General features: G+C 32.4%; 1 protein-coding gene across 1 annotated transcript; it reads left to right on the forward strand.

Annotated features, from left to right (window-relative positions):
* Positions 1–314: 314 nt before the first annotated feature.
* LOC134687498 (uncharacterized) lies at positions 315–19,113 on the forward strand. Its single transcript, XM_063547855.1, has 17 exons — positions 315–470; positions 1,825–3,033; positions 3,515–3,805; positions 4,855–5,126; positions 5,434–5,511; positions 5,853–6,221; positions 6,575–6,672; positions 7,188–7,251; positions 10,084–10,275; positions 11,036–11,235; positions 11,894–12,176; positions 12,883–13,032; positions 14,037–14,232; positions 15,504–15,697; positions 16,280–16,540; positions 17,357–17,517; positions 18,121–19,113. The coding sequence occupies exons 1-17, from the start codon at positions 344–346 to the stop codon at positions 18,233–18,235; spliced, it is 4,260 nt and encodes a 1,419-aa protein (XP_063403925.1). The 5' UTR covers positions 315–343; the 3' UTR covers positions 18,236–19,113.

Genomic DNA, 19,113 nt, shown 5'->3' on the forward strand with positions numbered 1-19,113 from the left:
AATTGATGGATTTTATCAATCTTTGCTTGTAACACGATTTTGGATAGTCTTAACATAAAAAAAAACCCACACACATCCATCATTCTTGCAAAAAAGAGACAACTGTATTTTTTATGAAAAACATTTTGGAAATACTTAACAACAGAGCTATACTGGTTTCCCTCTACATGGTAAGTATCTCCACCCAATGCCAATCAGGAGTCCATCTTCAAGTATACAAAAAAATAACACTATTATTCATATGACAGAAAAATTGATTACAATAACAGAATATTAATTACAAGCTTTGAAAACACTTGCATTTTAAGGTTCAAGTCCAGTTATACCAGGCGAAAGCACAACGATGACAGCATGTGCTGTAAGTGAATCTTCAACTTGTCAGGAGAGTTGGCCTGTCACAATGTTGAATTGCTATAACTACAATGTTGCATATCTAGAACCAAATGGAAATTGTTCAAGATACTGTATGGGTGAGTATACACAGTCTTAAAAATGAAATCAACACGTACTATTTTTTTTATTTATCTTCATCAGGAACGTTCAAAGCAAATTACTTGGTAGCCAATGCTGTGTGAGGGTCTGAAACGTTAAATAGCAATAAACCAAACACTACCTAAAAATAGCCAAATCCATATAAGGCCAACATCGATATTTGTTGCGTCCCATCCGCTGCATCAAAAGGACCAAGCCTAGTCTGCAAGGATTTTTATCGTGAAATGACTGTTTGAGCTATCTACCTAGAACATGAAACGTATCATTCTCCTAAAATGCATAAAATGACGCAGCACACTAAACATGATCAGTTTTGAAAAATAGAAAAATTCACAAAAACATGTTAAGATCAGAATATATATAAAAAAAAACAGCTTAAAATATTCGAATTACGTTGTGAGCCTTTTTTTATTTACTTTGAGTTAAGTGTTTTTGAAATACTTTTTTTCTATCAACTTTTTATATGGAATGTTAGTTTCCCTTTTTGAATAAATACGAATAGTTAAATTGCCATGCATATTGAAAGTCTTAAAAGTTGCAAATCATTAAGACAGACAAAGGTCATGTCGTGTTATGTTACCACCGCAACATGTAGGAGAAGATATTTGTGTTTTACCGGAGTCCTTTTCTTCTGATTACCACAAATAGGTTACATGGTTTGTCCAACAAGCTCATCCTATAGTTTGTTTGCTATATTTTTTATATCTGCAAATTATGATATACATTTACTTAAGGTGTGCTTATGATAGGTTTGTATTTTATTTTTATTTATCCAACGTACCAGGATTAAAATCTAATACGCCGATGCGCGTTTCGTCTACATAAGACTTATCAGTGACACGAAGATCAAAATACTTATAAATCCAAACAAGCACAAAGTTGAAAAGCATTGAGGACTCAAAATTCCAATAAGACTTTTCAAAAATGTCGAGCTGTTGGACTCTGTGTAAAAAAACATTTGGTGTAATAACGAATTTGTCCTATTTTTCTTGCAAGTATCAAATTAAAATCATTTTTATTACCCTAAAAGTGTAGATACTTGATATATTCATAAGAGTACATAACAACAGAGGTTTGGTTAAAATAAATCTAAAAAGATACACGTTGAATTGAGGACTTTTTGAATTTTCCTCAGAATTCAGTGTTGTTTTTGTTATTTTACTTCTTGTAAGATTTAATTCCTGCTAGTGACACAAAGCTAATTGATGTTTTCAGGTTGAAACGTTAACAATTCTAGAACTTTTCATTTCAAAACAAATTATGTATATATTGCATTTTTTTAAGTGTTATTTTTTAATTTTCATTTTGACTGATCTTAAAGAATGTTTTTAGTGAGCAACGATTCCTACAGTCAGACGATGAATCAATCTAGTTCTATGAATCCCTTTTCTCAATCATCATCGTATGAACCAACAGTTTCACCAGATAATTTAAACGACTCGTCAACAGTACCTTACTCTGGATATCAACCACACGCCACATCAGACATGTCTGGCACATGGTCACAAGATATAATGTATTCTGCATCAAATTCTGGATATCAACCACATGCCACACCAGTTATGTCTGGCACATCGACACAAGATACAATGTATTCAGCACCAAATTCTGGATATCAAACGCACGCCACACCAGTCATGTCTGACAAATGGTCCCAAGATACAATGTATTCTGCACAAAATTCTGGATATCAATCACAAGTCACATCAGTCATGTCTGACACATCGTCACAAGATATAATGTATTCTGCATCAAATTCTGGATATCAACCACATGCCACACCAGTTATGTCTGGCACATCGACACAAGATACAATGTATTCAGCACCAAATTCTGGATATCAAACGCACGCCACACCAGTCATGTCTGACAAATGGTCCCAAGATACAATGTTTTCAGCACCTAATTCTGGATATCAACCACATGCCACACCAGTCATGTCTGACACATCGTCCCAAGATATAATGTATTCTGCATCAAATTCTGGATATCAACCACATGCCACACCAGTCATGTCTGACACATCGTCCCAAGATATAATGTATTCTGCATCAAATTCTGGATATCAACCACATGCCACACCAGTAATGTCTGGCACATCGACACAAGATACAATGTATTCAGCACCAAATTCTGGATATCAAACGCACGCCACACCAGTCATGTCTGACAAATGGTCCCAAGATACAATGTTTTCAGCACCAAATTCTGGATATCAACCGCACACCACACCAGTCATGTCTGACACATTGTCCCAAGATACAATATATTCAGCACCAAATTCCGGATATCAACCGCATGCCACATCATTGCTCTCTGGCACATCGTCCCAAGATACAATGTATTCAGCACCAAATTCTGGATATCCACAATCAAACACAAACTATTTGTATGAACAAGCATCTTCCGAGGAAATATTCTCAGAACATCATTCTTTTTACCAATTATCGAGCACTGAATCTTGGAATATTAAACCAACGTCTGTCCAAGAAGAAGCAATGTCTACTGGCTTTCTATTAACTGATTCAACCACACCGTTAGGTATGTTTAATTTTTTCATATATTTCCTTTTTCCCTTATTCCTTGTCATATAATGCTATGTTTTTCGGTTTAATATGACAAGAAGAGGAGTTTTTTGTAACTTTCAAATTTTGCGTTATTGGGAAAAAAAAAAGTATTTTATAAATCTGTTTGAAATATAGCATTTGATTATTTTCTAAAACATAAAGTCTTTCATATCGCAAAAGTATAATTGAGCTGTAATCGACTAGTCAAAGTACTTTGGTTCAAAGGGCTAGTAACACTGAGGTTGTAAGTTCGAACTCTGTTCGCTGCAAAATACGAACGACACCTATCATAATAGACTGTAGTGCTAGCCAAAGGATAGTAGTTCTTTCCACAATGATTGCCCAAAAAATCATTAAACACAAACAATCAATAAAATATTTTAGAATTTATATTACGAATTATTCAACTGAACAAGGAATCGTTCATCTTTAAATTATAAATATATATATTTCAGAAGGCAATTATTCGTTCAGTGAGACTATATATCCGTCAAGTTCCACTACTCCCCCCTCTGATGTATTCGTGTATGATTCATCCATGTCAACAATGAATTCAGATGCATCTTATACAGCACCAAATCAGCTTTCAAGCACATACACTTTTCATCAAACAAAATCTTCCGAAACACTGTATTCAGAGCCAGAATCACATTACAAATCTTCCACTGAGTCCTGGAACATTCAACCAACATCTGTTTTAAATGAAATGATGTCTACTACTTCTCCAGAATCAACAACTCCAGCAGGTACTTGTATAGTTTTTTAGGGCAGGATATAAAATATGGATTTACTTTTTCTGTTATTTCAATTTCCCTTTTCAAGGATCGATATGTCGATTAACAAAAAGTTATATGACCAAGAGTACACAAAATTAGAACAAGAACAAAACTTGTTTCTTAAATAAAGGTATACTAGAGACAAAAACCCAAGTACAAGCACATAATAATTAATACATATTTTTTTCAAATAATTCCAAAGCATAGTTGACATATTTGTTTGTTTTATAGTGATTTAGATTATAACTAATTACTGTTCTGGACCAATTCGTCTCTTAAATGTTTTGGCATTAATAAGGGTTCAAACTCTAGGATTGGGTATAAAATGGTTTAAATGATACAGTTTAAAAACCCTACTTAAATTAAGACATTTCCCCACTTTATTTAACTTCTGTATTGTTGTTTAACTAACTGTCATAATATTAGAATATTTATTGTATATTTTGGTATGAAATAAATATGATAATTTAGGTATTATTTCTTTAAGACTTCCCTTCCTATAATACTGGCTTATACTTGTCCAAATCATTACCCGGTCAAGTATTAGCTTTGTCCTCCCAGAGAATTGTCCGTTATGTTGGTTGTTGAAGACACTTGTCCCCTAGTGTGACAAGGTGTCCAGGGTAGAACTGGTCTTCATAGTTTGTGTAAAGAACCTGGGTTAATTTGTTTATTTCGTGGCCACGCTAGCATTAAGTAAAAAGGTATCCGGAAAACGTTACTTTTACTTGAATGTTTGATTAGTCCGTTCACATTTTGTTTAGCTTACGGTTCGGTGTTGGTGTTCCTCATTGTCGAAGGCCGTACTGCGACATCCATGTCATTTGGTCTCTGATAGAAATTTGTCTCAAAGGCAATCATAACACATCTCCTTATTCTATCTAAAGTCGTCTTAATTTGTCGGTTTATCGTTTTCTTTGACATTATTCACAAAAATAAATTCATACAGTGTACAAGCTTTTTACGTTTTTAAATTTGTATAACAATGAATTTATGTTTTTTTACTTTGTCATTATTAGATGAAATTGTACTGAGCGACTTTTTAAGTCTGTCAGTTGATTCAAGCGTACCAACATTCAATCCTACTTCAACAGATCGACAACTGATGTTTAAATGTCAATACTATCAGTATGGAAGCCCGATTCTAAATGATTTACTTTTGGACGTTAAGTGGGAGGTCAACGACGTATTAATTGTTGAAAAATACAATCTTACTCTCTCTCAAATGCAGACAGAAGGAAGGATTACAAAAACGGATCTTACAAATGCAGGAATAACAATGGGTTTCGATGTAAGATTTCAAATGATTTTTTCATGTTATAATTGCGTCAAGCAACACAGACCAACATTTATATTTGATCGGTTCAATGATTAACGATAAAAAATATAAATGAATAATGGAAAACAGTCATTTTTTATTGGAAACAAATTAAACATCTTTGATGTATCTTGTATATTTCATCATTGGTTATGAAACCGAAGTATAAAAATGGTTGTTTTTCTAGATACTGCAAAATAAAAATTATCTTGACCATGTTTTTACTGTTGTTTTTCCTCATCGTTTCAAAGAATTAATAGAATTATCTATAACTTTGCAGGTAAAATGTGGTATGCGTTTAAGCGCCTCTAGCAACAGTACATACCTCGAAAGTTATCCTCGCTATGCTGGGATGGAGGTTTGTATTCAAATAAATTAGCATGAATATGTTTTTGAAACTACGAAGACAGTAAATTATCTTTTTCTCTGCAGATGTACAATAATTCAACATAACTGATATCGACAATCGATTCCTTATGGACGTTTATACCTTCAAAAAACAATTTTTTTTACCAATAGTGTATTATATTTTGTTTTGGGGAGGGGGCTGTGGTTTTCTTTATGAAATCCCTATGTTCGGATTGTTATAATCAACACTTTCAATAGACTCTTTGTATTTTGCGTTGTATTATATTGGAGCATCTGTGATATATTAAAAACAGAATGGTTGTGCGAGTTTGAAAAATACTCTTTTTTCAGGTGTGGCCCAAACATATGTCGTTATCTAGTGGAGAATCCGCAAAGATTTACGTATGGACAACAGTTCCCGTGGCATGTATGTATGATAGTAGCAGTGCTTGTGACTTGACCTTAGAAATGAATAATTTCAATGAGGAGTTTACATCCGGTGCACCAATGTCCTGTAATCAATCAATTACAGAGTTGACAAAACCTTCTGTATGTGGATTGGTTCTGGATGGATGGAAAACAAACAGCTGGCAAATACTAGATATAAAACTTCCCGAAAACACTGCTCAAGACCAAGAATACACAGCAAAACTACAACTACGTGTGGCTTTTTCAATATATGACAACTTCTGGGTCAACTACGTCCTTCCAGAAATTACAGTAAGATTTTTTTCAGAATTTTCTTTCCCCATTTATTTGAATGTTTAATATCATTGTGTGAAGGAAAACGAAAATCAAATTTTTAATCAGCTATTACCAACCATACAAAACCTGATAACACGGTTACTTTTAGTTTATATTTATAAACATTAAAAAAATCAAACATGACATAATTCAATGAAATAATGAAATGAGAGACGAGCGTAAACATAGTTCTGACAACAAAATGAAAAGAATATGATAGTCTGAATGAAAAATACATTCACATCACCGTTTGTTTCATTTTTTTTTTAAATGTTAAAAATAATGTTTTTGACAATTTATATGTTTAAATTTTGTTTATTATTTAACAGATCAGTGTTATCAACACAAATGTGACAGAAAGTTATTGGAATTGGTACGGGTTTTGCTTCACTGGGACTGATCCATGGTTTTTTACTACTGACTGGCGGTAAGTATTTAAAACAAGAAAATATAATTATATATCATGCAAAGGTCCTAGATAATACAATGAAAAAATATACCAAAACATGCATAACCCTCCCATGTATTGTATGTGCTTGAATGAATTTTTTTGACAAAATATCTTTACATTGTTATGTAATAGAAAAATCACTAAAGGGTTGTTTTTTTGCAATGTAATCATTTTAATTTACTTTTCTAAAGTTGTGTTATACGCTAATTTTTACTTGTTTACATAAGACACATGCATTAATGACTTTTGGGAACATTTAATATATCGTTGGTTTACTGAGTTTGCATCTGATTTTTCACCACGATTTTCTATGCATATTGTATTGACAGCTGATACATGTATGTGCTGATCCGTCGACAAGCATGTTAAAGAATGAACACAATTGCTCGTCCTTATAATATTTTTTCGCTGGACGGTGAAATTTATCAGACGAAAACAGATTGTGTTTAAGAGGGGAAAGTCGTGACTACACATTTTTATTTTTTCTGCAGATGGTACGATTTCCACGATGAAGGAGAATTCTCACTCTTCAGACATAAAACGAAACCAATCGAAGTAAGTTTACAAATTCTTAATTATGATTATATCTGGGTTTACATGAATACTAAAATTAATAGAAAATCGAAGCATTATGATCAAAAGTATCAATTTATTTTGTTAAATATGTCTATATCCTTTCATGGTTATAAAGTTTTATATTTTCAAGATATTATATTGACGAAAATGTAAAACAATAAAACCGAACTTTTAGGTAAATAAAAAAAAAGAGGGGAAGTCCATAAAAACTGACAAATTACAATGTTATTCATTCACAAAAATCAGTGAAAACCCCCTTTTGCTTCATATTATTCATATATTAAAACAAATGGACACTGCCATGACTTAAATGATTATCATTATTTTCAGGTGAATTAAGGTTTAACATCCCAGCTCCTTTGTTCGAACAGGGGTGATCTGAGCCGGATAACCCCTACCAGAAAACCCCAGTTTGAGTTTCTTTGTTATGCATGCTTTCCTTTGATCTGTAACATTTTGGCTTGAATGTCAAATCCACTATAAAACTTAGAATTTATTATACGGAAAAGACTATCTATCATAATTTATGTTGAAAAAATCAAGTGTCTATGCTGGGATTCGAACTCAAGACCTTTAGCCTATCAACCAAAAACACATACCACTACACCAGGACAACTGGTTCAGTAATTTGACATACTTAAAGGAAGCAAGATATTTTCATAAGAGGGGCGAGTTGGCAGATTTTTATTCATTGGGGATTTAACCCTTTTTGTAAATAAGTGAGTTGTCGGACTGGTTGTTCAATTTGATTTTACACTTTTTCAAAAGTGGGGCGAGTCGGCAAACAAGAGTGAGCAATTTTTTTATAAATTGTCGATCTAGTGTGGGCCGATTGACCAGTGGGCCGAGTTAACATGGTTTCATATTAAATCATTGTGTTCGGGGGTCATAAAGGGTATACATTAAAGCATATTGTAATGGTAGTGTGGCGTTCTAAACTAAATTTTATGAATTGTAAATGGTTTTTCGTCTAATCTAAAACAGCTGGGATGTAAAATAGTTATCCTTTTCGGACTTCGTGTGTCTGTGTAAATCACCCTCTGGCCGAATGGGATAACTATTACGGAATATAGCAGTTGTTTTTCACCTGTTTTGTTGATTGATAGAGTTTGATTTTGTCAACATTTTGGGCTACTCCATTTTGAAAATGCCTCGGGATTCGGTATATACGTATTTTTGTAATACTTTTATTATAAATTACATCCCAGCTCCTTTGTTCTATCAGGGGTGATCAGAGCCGGATCATCCCTACCAAATCACTCCAGTTTGAGTTTCTTTATTTTGCATGCTTTCCTTTGTTTTGACAAATTTTGGCGGAAAAGCCGAATCCACAATAAAACTTAGAACTAGTTATTGAGAAAAGACACACTTCAAGATTTATGTAGAAAAAATCCATTGTGTCTATGCTGAGATTCGAACTCAAGAACTTTAGCATATCAACCCACGATACATACCCCTATACCGAGGACGACTGGATACAGACTCTCAATAATTTAACATATTTGAAGGAGGCAAGATATAAGTGGCAGACCTTTATTCAGTGGAATTTTAACACTTTTCATAAATATGTCAGACTGATTGTTCAATGGGAGTTTACCCTTTTTCATAAGTTGGGCGAGTTGGTAAACAAGATTTTTTTTTATAAAGTGACGATTTAGTGTGGTCCGATTGGCCAGTGGGGCGAGTTGACATGGTTTCATATTGAAACATCGTGTTAGACCGTGTTCGGGAATAATAAAGGGTATATAATATACAGCCGTCATGGGGTAAAAACGACAAATTAAAGAATTCAACTTTATATATAGCTAATATATGACAATGTTGTAGATTAAAAATTACACCACTCCAGCCCCTTTTGTTTTCCACATAATTGATATTGCCAATAATTAACAAGTTCCGGGTCCAATCCGATACCGATACCAATAGTATATTCACCTGTTACCTATTACCTTATATGTACGTTCTGCATCTGACAGGCGCATCCCCAAACGGTGTATTTAGGATTTTTGCTGTATACAGGGGTCATAATCACAGGGTTGACACTGCTAAATTCAATCATTGTCAAATTGTTCCCTATTGTAGTATTTTAATCAGTAAGACTTTATAAGATAACAATAAGAATACTAAAAATCTGGACTTATAATAAGACGTATATGTACAGTTTTCAATTTGTTAGCGGTCATGAAGTAAAACAGTGAATCAAAGATTTCAACTTTATCTATAACTAATATAAGACAATGCTGTTGATTAAAAAATACTCCATTCCAGGACCTTTTGTTTTCCAAATAATTAACATTACCAATAATTGATAAGTTCCAGGTCGACGGGTTCAAACAGAAAGATTTGAAAGCAGAGAAAACTATTATCTTATAATCGGCATGACTTTATCAGATGTTAATACCAATACTAAAATAAGGCTTATGCATAGTTATATACTTAAATTCAGTCACGGACCCGCGAAATCACGGGTGTGTTCTAGAAGTAATATATAAATTATACTATAATGGTTGTGTTGCGATCTAAACTAGATTTTATGAATTGTAAACGGTTTTTCATCTAATCTAAAACAGCTGGGATGTAAAAAAAAGTTATCCCATTCGGACTTGGTGTGTCAGTGACCTCCAGCCATCGGGGTGATCTTACACTGACACACCACGTCTTCATGGGATAACTATTACACACATCTTTGAGGTATGCTAAACTTGATTTAGCGAATCATTTGTTACGTTTAAAGGAGGATATTTTAGATCAGTATATATTTAAACTAAGATAATCAATTTACCATTAAAGCTCATGATAACTTTATGTCAGGTGAATACAATTCAACGAAGATTCGAAAGTCATCATTCATGGACCGAGCATTGTGCGATCGCCGTTCGTGCAGCATCAGACGTTTTCATTATCTATGGATGTGGTAGACCTACCAAATGGATTGTTCGAAGACTTGGTTGTCAAACTGGTTCCGAATATTTGGAAGTGTATCATCGATGGGGAACATATGAGGTATTATTATTTTTAAACATAAAATTTGTAAGAAGGTAAACGAAACAAAAAAAAGTGTGTAATTTATGTTCAACTAATAATTAAAAGCAATTATCCCTGAATTGATCTTGATTCAACTCAACTAGTGTCCACTGATTTGTGAAATTTTACTTTGGCGATAATATCGACTTATACTAATCAGTCATTTTGTTAAAACTTTTAAATTAATCTACTATATACACAAATCCTTCATTTGTGACCTTTATTGAAGACAATGAATCTTAAAATTATTTGAAAAAACGAAACCTACAGAAGCTAGTAATGCTTGCCTGGTGAAATTTGAACGACAATATCTAGTGATAGAATCACATGCAAGAAGTCCATTTCAAACTTTCATTTGAACTTTAAAAGTATATAAATGACTTTGTTTTCAAAAGATAAAATAATCATCATTTTAAATTTGAAACTTTCTGCTATACAAACAAGCATTAATGAATTACAAATTGATATTTATTTTAGTTTAAACATTTCTTAAGGATTATTTTATTTACTTAAGTTTTTCAAGATGCGACTGCCATACAAGTGAGTGGTTTAGCCCTGTAAACAAGGTTCAATCCACTATTTTCTACATAAGAAAATCCCTGTTCCAAGTCAGGAATATGACATTTGTTATCCATTAGTTTGATGTATTTGAACTTTTGATTTTATTATTTAATTAGGGGCTTTCTGGTTTGAATTTTCGTCGGAGTTCATTATTTTTGTAATTTTACCTTTTTTTTAGATTGTTCTGCCGACTGGTACAAGAGTATATGTATGGATTGCAATGAACAGAAGATTGAATGTATACATTACTTTTTCACGTAAGGATCGGTACCAAACAGAAGGTTTGTGTGGTACATGGAATAACAATTGGGAAGATGATTTTACTGGAAGAGACGGAAAAGTTTATGACAGAGCATATCCATTTGCTCGAACTTGGAGGTACATAAACATATGCCATTAAAACATGTAATCCCTAATCCGATCCATAGTTAGGCTATTGAGTTGAATGATTCTGTTACGTAGGAAATTTGACATCGATGGTAGGGAAGCTGTTATTTCTTTAAACTGTTCTACTCGATATCAAAATACGTTGTTATCATATCTAAATTAAATTTTCATATTTATGTACAGATGATATTGATTGGTCATACTTATAAATGGCATAACTGTTAAATCATATCGGACTTTTTGTCTTGGTTACAATAGATATACATTTTAATTCTTATAAATCGTTAATTGAAATTGTCGACTTCAACTTAATTTTATGGGTTTTTTTAACCTCTTTAGAAGGTATATATATTGCTTTCAAGACACATTTCATTGAACTAGGTATTTTAAAGTTGGATAATCTTTGTAATGAAAATAAAGCAGCTTAACAAAACAAACGTGTATATGAGAAGAAAACATAACTCAACTCACAGGAATGAGACCGTGAACGTGCTTTTTTCGAAATATCTTTATTTATTACAAGAGGAAGGACGTTACATGCTTTCTGCTTGCCAGTTCGTGTTATCAATTTTTTTATTAGATTGTACTTTTCCCTTTATATAAGTATATTATTGTTTCTTGTCTAATTGATTTGAATCATTACTTGCAGTGTTCCAGCCAGTGACAGTTTATTTATTGCAAAAACTAGAACGGAAAAGTTAAGCCAGTCGTTTATGTACTGCACATGCCTTGGTGATAGTGGTGGCACTTTAAATGGACTGTCGGCAAATGTAGATTGCTCATGGAAGGAGAGTTTGCCAGTTTGTCCACCATTAAACTTTGGCAAACAATCATGCGCAATCCGCTCTAAGCGTTCAACAGATGGAGATGATGACGATCTAACGATTGATATATCACCGGATATTCTTACTAAAAAGGAACATGCAGAACGTGTAAGTTTGACCCTTCCAGAGCACCTGAGATCATCCCAGTTTCTGATGGGGTTCGTGTTGCTTATTCTTTAGTTTTCTTCATGGTTTGCTATTCTAATGGTGATATTTTTTTCCATTTCATACATGTTTCACTTGTATTTACTTCCCTTTTGTCATTCCTTTTATTTTTCAAAAAGAATATTATCTATCATATTATAAAAAGATTATAAGATAGTATAAAATGGAGAATTTCCCGAAGAACCTTTATTTCCTATGTGCTTGTCCTTTCAAAATACCTGCACGATTTCTTACAATCAATATTTCTCCTTAAAATCATTCGGACGATAGTTAAGTGCAATATCGCTTATTTTAGTTTGTACTCTACGAAATGTGTATATTGTTTTGAAATATTCAGTAATTTTTTCATGAAATCGAATTAAAATTTCACGCTTGTCACAATGATATTGAAAATATAAACTGCAAAACAATCTTTTAGTTCATGGAAACTTAACATGAAAGCTACATTTTATAAAATATAAAAACAGTTACACATTCACATGAAAGTGTTTAAACGCTGTGCGTGTGTTAAGTTTATTATGCTTTAGTGATTGTTCCCCTTGAAGTGATGATTGCAAAAGTCGGGTAAAATCAATCTTTTAAGTCGAAATGCATGAACTACATGATGTAGTTAACTAAAAATTAATTGATATTCTATAATTATTTTTAGACCACTGAATGGATAAATGGATGGAACGAATCAAGTGCAGACGATGCATGCAACAGTTATTTCAAGGATTCGATTTTATTCGATGCGTGTTCATCGCTGTCCAATGTAAATGTGTCATCTGCAATAACGAACTGTGTCCTAAATATAAAGGTAATGATATTTAAAAGACTAAAATGTTTTTCAAAAGTGAAAAAAAAACTTTCATGCGGTAATAAAACATTTTGTTACGGAAAATATGCATTTGTTATAGACCAAATAATTTTAAGTGGCAGTTTCCTTCTTTGAAATCGCATTATTGATGACAATGATTCATATTTACTAACATCTTGCAAGTAATATGGAATCCATCATTGTTGTTTTATTTTTCATTTCAAAATGCATTTCTGTTCTGGTTACAAATAAGTGGCCGTGACATGTAGTGTCACAAATTTTCGTCCCTTTGTTATTCACAAATTAATCATCAATCAGTTGTTGACATTTCACAGTGTACTTTTACTGATTTGATTTTTGGATCAAATAAAGTAATAAAAGTAATACGAAAACATTCAGATTTTAGCAAAATCAGTGCTGTCTCTTGGTTAGAGTTACACTCGGACACTTGGCATCCATTACGACCTGATGGTTGTTAAAATCATCAGAGTTACCAGACTTATAGATTTTTACACCTGACTTACATTTCGTCTTCACAAGATACACCAGTGCCAATAAGATTAAAACAGTTTGATTTTTAAATCAAATAGAAAGATGAAAAGCAGGAAAATAAAACAAAACAATTGTTTCTCTCATTTAAGTCCTTAATAGAATGATACAATAGCAACTACAACTATCTACCCATTTCGATCACATGCTGAATCAATTATCATATTATAACTCATTGCTTTGTCATTGAAATTGAACAAATAAGCAAACATTAGTTTAAATTCATGTTGATATATGAATAAATTTGATTATAACTAATGTTCGGAGTCCCTCAGGCAAAGATCATCTTAGATGCATCTAGCAATTCAATATCCACACGTGGCTTTTTATGTTTTGAGAATAATTGTTTTTTAGAGATTAATGGCTCTGAATGTTAAGATTTGAGGGTACTTTGGTAAATGAAAACAAAGAGCTTTAAACGCCTGCAAGTGCCCATATTTTCTGTTTCATTGAAGGTATCCGGAACTGATGAGTATATGGCAGATGCATTTGAAATGTTTAAAACAGAATGTTCAAATGAAGTAAGGACAAATAATTCACTGTGGACCGAAACAAATGATGATGGAAATATTGTAGCTCAAGTGGTCGTTGGGAAATTATGTCCATTTGACTGCAAATATAAAGGAAAACAACTTGGTAACTGCGTGCAAGGTAATTTAAACTTTGAAAGCTCGAATGACTTTGATTTCAAAAAAGAATACTATAAAAATAATGTTTTGGTGACTAACATGTTAAAACACTTTTCTATTACATTTTGTTTTTAGCATAACAACTTTTATTTAAATGGCATACACAAATTTAAACAAAATGAGTAATTCCTCGCTCCTTTTTATAAAAAGTGTAAAATGATACAAAAATATTCTAGTGACGGTGCAAAATTTGCTCACATGAATTTCACACGAATCTCACATGAAATTCACCTCAAACGAGGTTATACATGAAACTCACTTGAAACTTTTGAATTGAGTTCATGTGAAATTTTTCACTTAAATTTCACGTGAAATTTACAAAAAAATCGACATTTTTCATAATTTTTATTGAATTTGAAAATTTAAATGTTATTTGAATTATTCTATTTCAAATATTCATGTGAATTTCGCATGAGAAAAACTTACGTGATTTCATGTGAAATTCTCATGAGATTCACATGAAACTCACAAAAAATGATTTCACTTAAGTTTCACATATAAGCTTGTTTGATGTGAAATTTATGAGAATTTCACGAATTTCACGTGAGATTTATGTGAATTTCACGTGAGATTCACATGAATTTAAAATCACGTGAAATTCATGTAAGTGAAATTTGCCTGTGTATAACTTTACTTGTTTATTGTTTTCTATATTACATTTAGCAATTTAATGCTTGCAAAGTCAATTTGTCTTAAGTTAAGATAAAATGATATTTATTTCCATCCAAAGCAATATCTTTATCGCAAGAGTGCTAAAAATGTCCTATGTATTTTTATTTGCGTATACAAGCATGATAAGTTTTAATAGTTGAAAAAACATGTACTTTTGACCTATGAACAATGCATAATATCCCATTCAATATCCGCTCTCTATATTTTTATTATTATTGAAAAATAATAAAGGATACATCAGTGACTACACCTTTAAGGTTGTATTTCATATAAAAAAAAAATTATATTTTAACACATTTTGAAGTTAACAGGTAAACGTTAAAACTGTTCTTATTGTCTTGACTTGAAATAGTGGTTCTATATTTGAAATTGAAACAAAAACGCAGAATAGCGTTGTTTGCCATCACGGATGTTATGGTACAATCAACGAAATTGTAAAAATATTGCTGATGTTTTTCATTCGAAATGGCCATATTTCTGTCTTATATGCTATTACTGAGCTGGCGCGAAGTTTCTTGTCCAGTAAAAAATATCTGTATTTTATATTATCCTATCTTACAGGGGTATGCGCCTGCTATCAAAACTTAACAGGTGGTGATTGTCGTGTTAACATGAGTGCATCACCACAAATATTGACAAATGTTACAGATGAATCATTCTGTGATACATCTAAACGAACATGTTCTCATTTCTCTGTGTTTGGAGAAAACTTCTACGAATCAAGTAATCTGGGATGCTTGATACAGAAAGCTGAGGTACGTGTGAATACGTTAAGTTCGGAAGAGCGTATAAAGTAAATACATGCATTTCTTATAACTACAAGGTTCTCCACTCTTTATACTAGAATAAATAACATGTATTGCCTGACGAACAGTTATACATGTCAAAATAGACAAGTAAATTTGTATTCGTCTTTAGGACTTGCAATCAATGCCAACGGATGACAATTAATTCAAAAGTAAATTCTGGACATATTATCGATACGATTAATAATTAAAAACAACAGAGTAACTAGTGTCTATGTTGCACATGCATTTCTATAAGAAACTAAAAAAAAAACATATATATATATATATATATATACTGTAAACCAACTTATTTTCGCGGATATTTTATTTCGCGTTTTACCCTTTCTTGACCACTTCGCGGCTAATTAATTTCACGATTTTCTTATTTCCTTGATGAAGTTTAATATGGAAAGATCCAAGGTTTACATATTCGCGACGATTTATATTTGCGTTATTTTTCTACTCGCGAAAGTCGCGAAAATAAGTTGGTTTACAGTATCTACATAATAGCATCTTTAATACTTAGGATTAATTTTTTTAATTGTTCAGATCATAAACAACGTATTAACGGCAAATGGAACAAGAACTACCACGACGGGCCAGATGGAAAACATAGGAGAGGTTAAATGTCCAGTCAGCGTAAATCGACGAAAGAAGAGATCTACGACAAATGAAACAACTATACAGTACTACCTTGTGTCAGTGACCAACGATGGTGTCACTTATAGTGACTCTGTACCGCTGATATTGTATGATACATCGTGTTACACGTGTACAACTACAGATTCCAATGTCAACTGTCAATTACGGGTATGTAGTTATAAAGATTTGATTGGTTGATATTTATGCCCCACCTACGATAGTAGAGGGGCATTTTGTTTTCTGGTCTCTGCGTCCGTTCGTCCGTCCGTCCGTCCGTCTGTCCGTCCGTCTGTCCGTCCGTCTGTTCGTCCGTCTGTTCCGCTCCATGTTAAAGTTTTTGGTCAATATGTCTTTGATGAAGTTGAAGTCCAATCGACTTTCAAACTTAGTACACATGTTCCCTATGATATGATCTTTCTAATTGTAAGGCCAAATTAGAGTTTTTACCTCCATTTCACGGTCCACTGAACATGGAAAATGATAGTGCGAGTGGGGCATTCGTGTACTGAGGACACGTTCTTGTTTTATTTGTTTTACTGTATGGTATAGATGTGTACAAACAAAACATTACCATAAGGAAGTAAATGAAAAGATACTGCATAAATGAATCTAGTTGGGACCTTAATATGTTTTATATGATTTGAAGTAAACAGATAGATGTATAGGTTTCCGGGTTCATTAACTTTCAAACCCTATTTGAATCATTGTAAATTTGAAATACCACACAAGTGTTTGTATTTCAAGTATTTCAAACTTACACAGTTTATATGTCGATTCTACTCTTTTATAACTTTACACATTATTAAAGTGATTAAGCATGGAAGAACGTTCCGAATGTTATGAAACATTCTAACTCAACTTCCTAGATTTGACGAAATGATGGGTAACAAACGACTAAAACAAACATGGTACAATTTGAACGGTTCTTGTTTCTTTGAATATATTAAGGAATTTTTTATTTTGAATATTTCGAATCTTTTTCAGTCTGATATTTGTGTTGTTGATGGTATATGCTATAGTTCATCGAGTTCGCAGTGTCCTTCTGATGATTCTGAGAGTAAACTGTGGATCATTGGCATTGTGATAGGTGTGCTGTTAGTCGTTATCATTGTCATATTGTTAGTCAAATGGTGCAAAAGTCCAAGGTAAGTTTAACTCGTCTTCAATACGAATCGTGAGTGTTATTTTATGTTGTGTGTATGCCCTTTTTTGTCATAAAGGGACCTCAAATATTTATACATTCTTGATTTTCATTATGTTTTGGTTGTCCTCATGAAAGTGTATTTGTACGCATGTATATAATATTGTGTTTACCTCCAGTTTAGTTATCCATTTGTCGCCATGATATAAGATGCAACATACATCTTTTATAATTTCCAGTCATAAACTTTCCTTAAATACCCTAGTATGAGTTCACCTTTGATAAATTGAGCTTGAATGTTCTTTTCAATCAATTTGTTTTGTTCCTAGTTTGCTAGATCAATCTTAGATGCGTCGGACGCGTTGAATTTATTAATTTATATATGGTTTTTTTCTTATTTATTAATATAAAGTATGATGGCTCAAACCGAACGAGCGGCGTATATCCCTTGTGAAAGTCGTTGGTGAACTTTTTTGTGTCATCTTCATTGACCCAAATTTGTTATCGAATTAAGAAAATTTGAGAGCTAAATATACTATATTAACCTTAAGTTTTCTTAATAGATAGAAGCTGAATTGATTAAAAGTAAGTGTGTGTATCATTTTAGGCGTGTGTTTCCTTTATGTGGAGAAGATAATGCTGACAAACCTTCAAGTAGTGAACTCTATGAAGCAGTGTCACGTGGTAATACACCAGAACCAATGACAAGAGTCAACTTATAGACAGAGCAGTTTCATAAAATTCCGGTTTTGCAATCTCATTAATGTATAGACCTTTAATTATTTCTAAAAATGTGTTTTAATATGAGACATAAAGTGTCCAGTTCTTGCTGAACACAGAACCAATAATTTTTGGCATAGTACAAGTTTTATCAATATTTAACGAGATTTATTATGATGATTTTATTTCATGAGAATTAAAGTAGAAGGTTTAGTGAGAGTTATTTAGTCTATCAAACTGCTACAATATTACAGCTCTTTCAACCTGTATAATATGTTTCAATAAAAAGATGTATTTAAGGCCCGTTAGTAAGAAAGTGTTTGGTGTCAATGGTGACGTTTTGATAGTAATTTTGAGGAATTCATTTTGCTAAGGCCATTTCAAACATTTAATTAATTTAAAGGGAAAACATTAGGTCGATAGCCAACTTTTAATTTTCGACGAAATGGTCCTTATTTGAATTGGAAAGTATCTTATTCACTAGACCTTGTGATTATAAAATTATATGTGTCAAACATTTTTTAGTTTTAACTTATTGCAAATGTACGCGCTCATAACAACTTTCATTTCAAAGAAACTTAATTTACTTCAACAACTAAGATATAAGCATTGTACTCTCTTCATATGAATGTATATTCTATTCTGTTTTTCATAATATTCTGTTTTTAACTATACATACCATGTCATACACAGTTGCTCTATTTTGATAAAACGATGCCGGTTATATATATCTAGAGATTACCATGTTCGCCTTTTCTATTTGACAATCGGATGCAACTTTGTTTTTCATTATTTTGTATTTTTATTCATGGACATGATGTTGGTTTTTTTTCAAAATTATGATTTGACCATTATAACATATATTGTTATATAATTGTTT

This window comes from Mytilus trossulus, chromosome 10, assembly GCF_036588685.1.
Source record: "Mytilus trossulus isolate FHL-02 chromosome 10, PNRI_Mtr1.1.1.hap1, whole genome shotgun sequence".
Taxonomy (NCBI): domain Eukaryota; kingdom Metazoa; phylum Mollusca; class Bivalvia; order Mytilida; family Mytilidae; genus Mytilus; species Mytilus trossulus.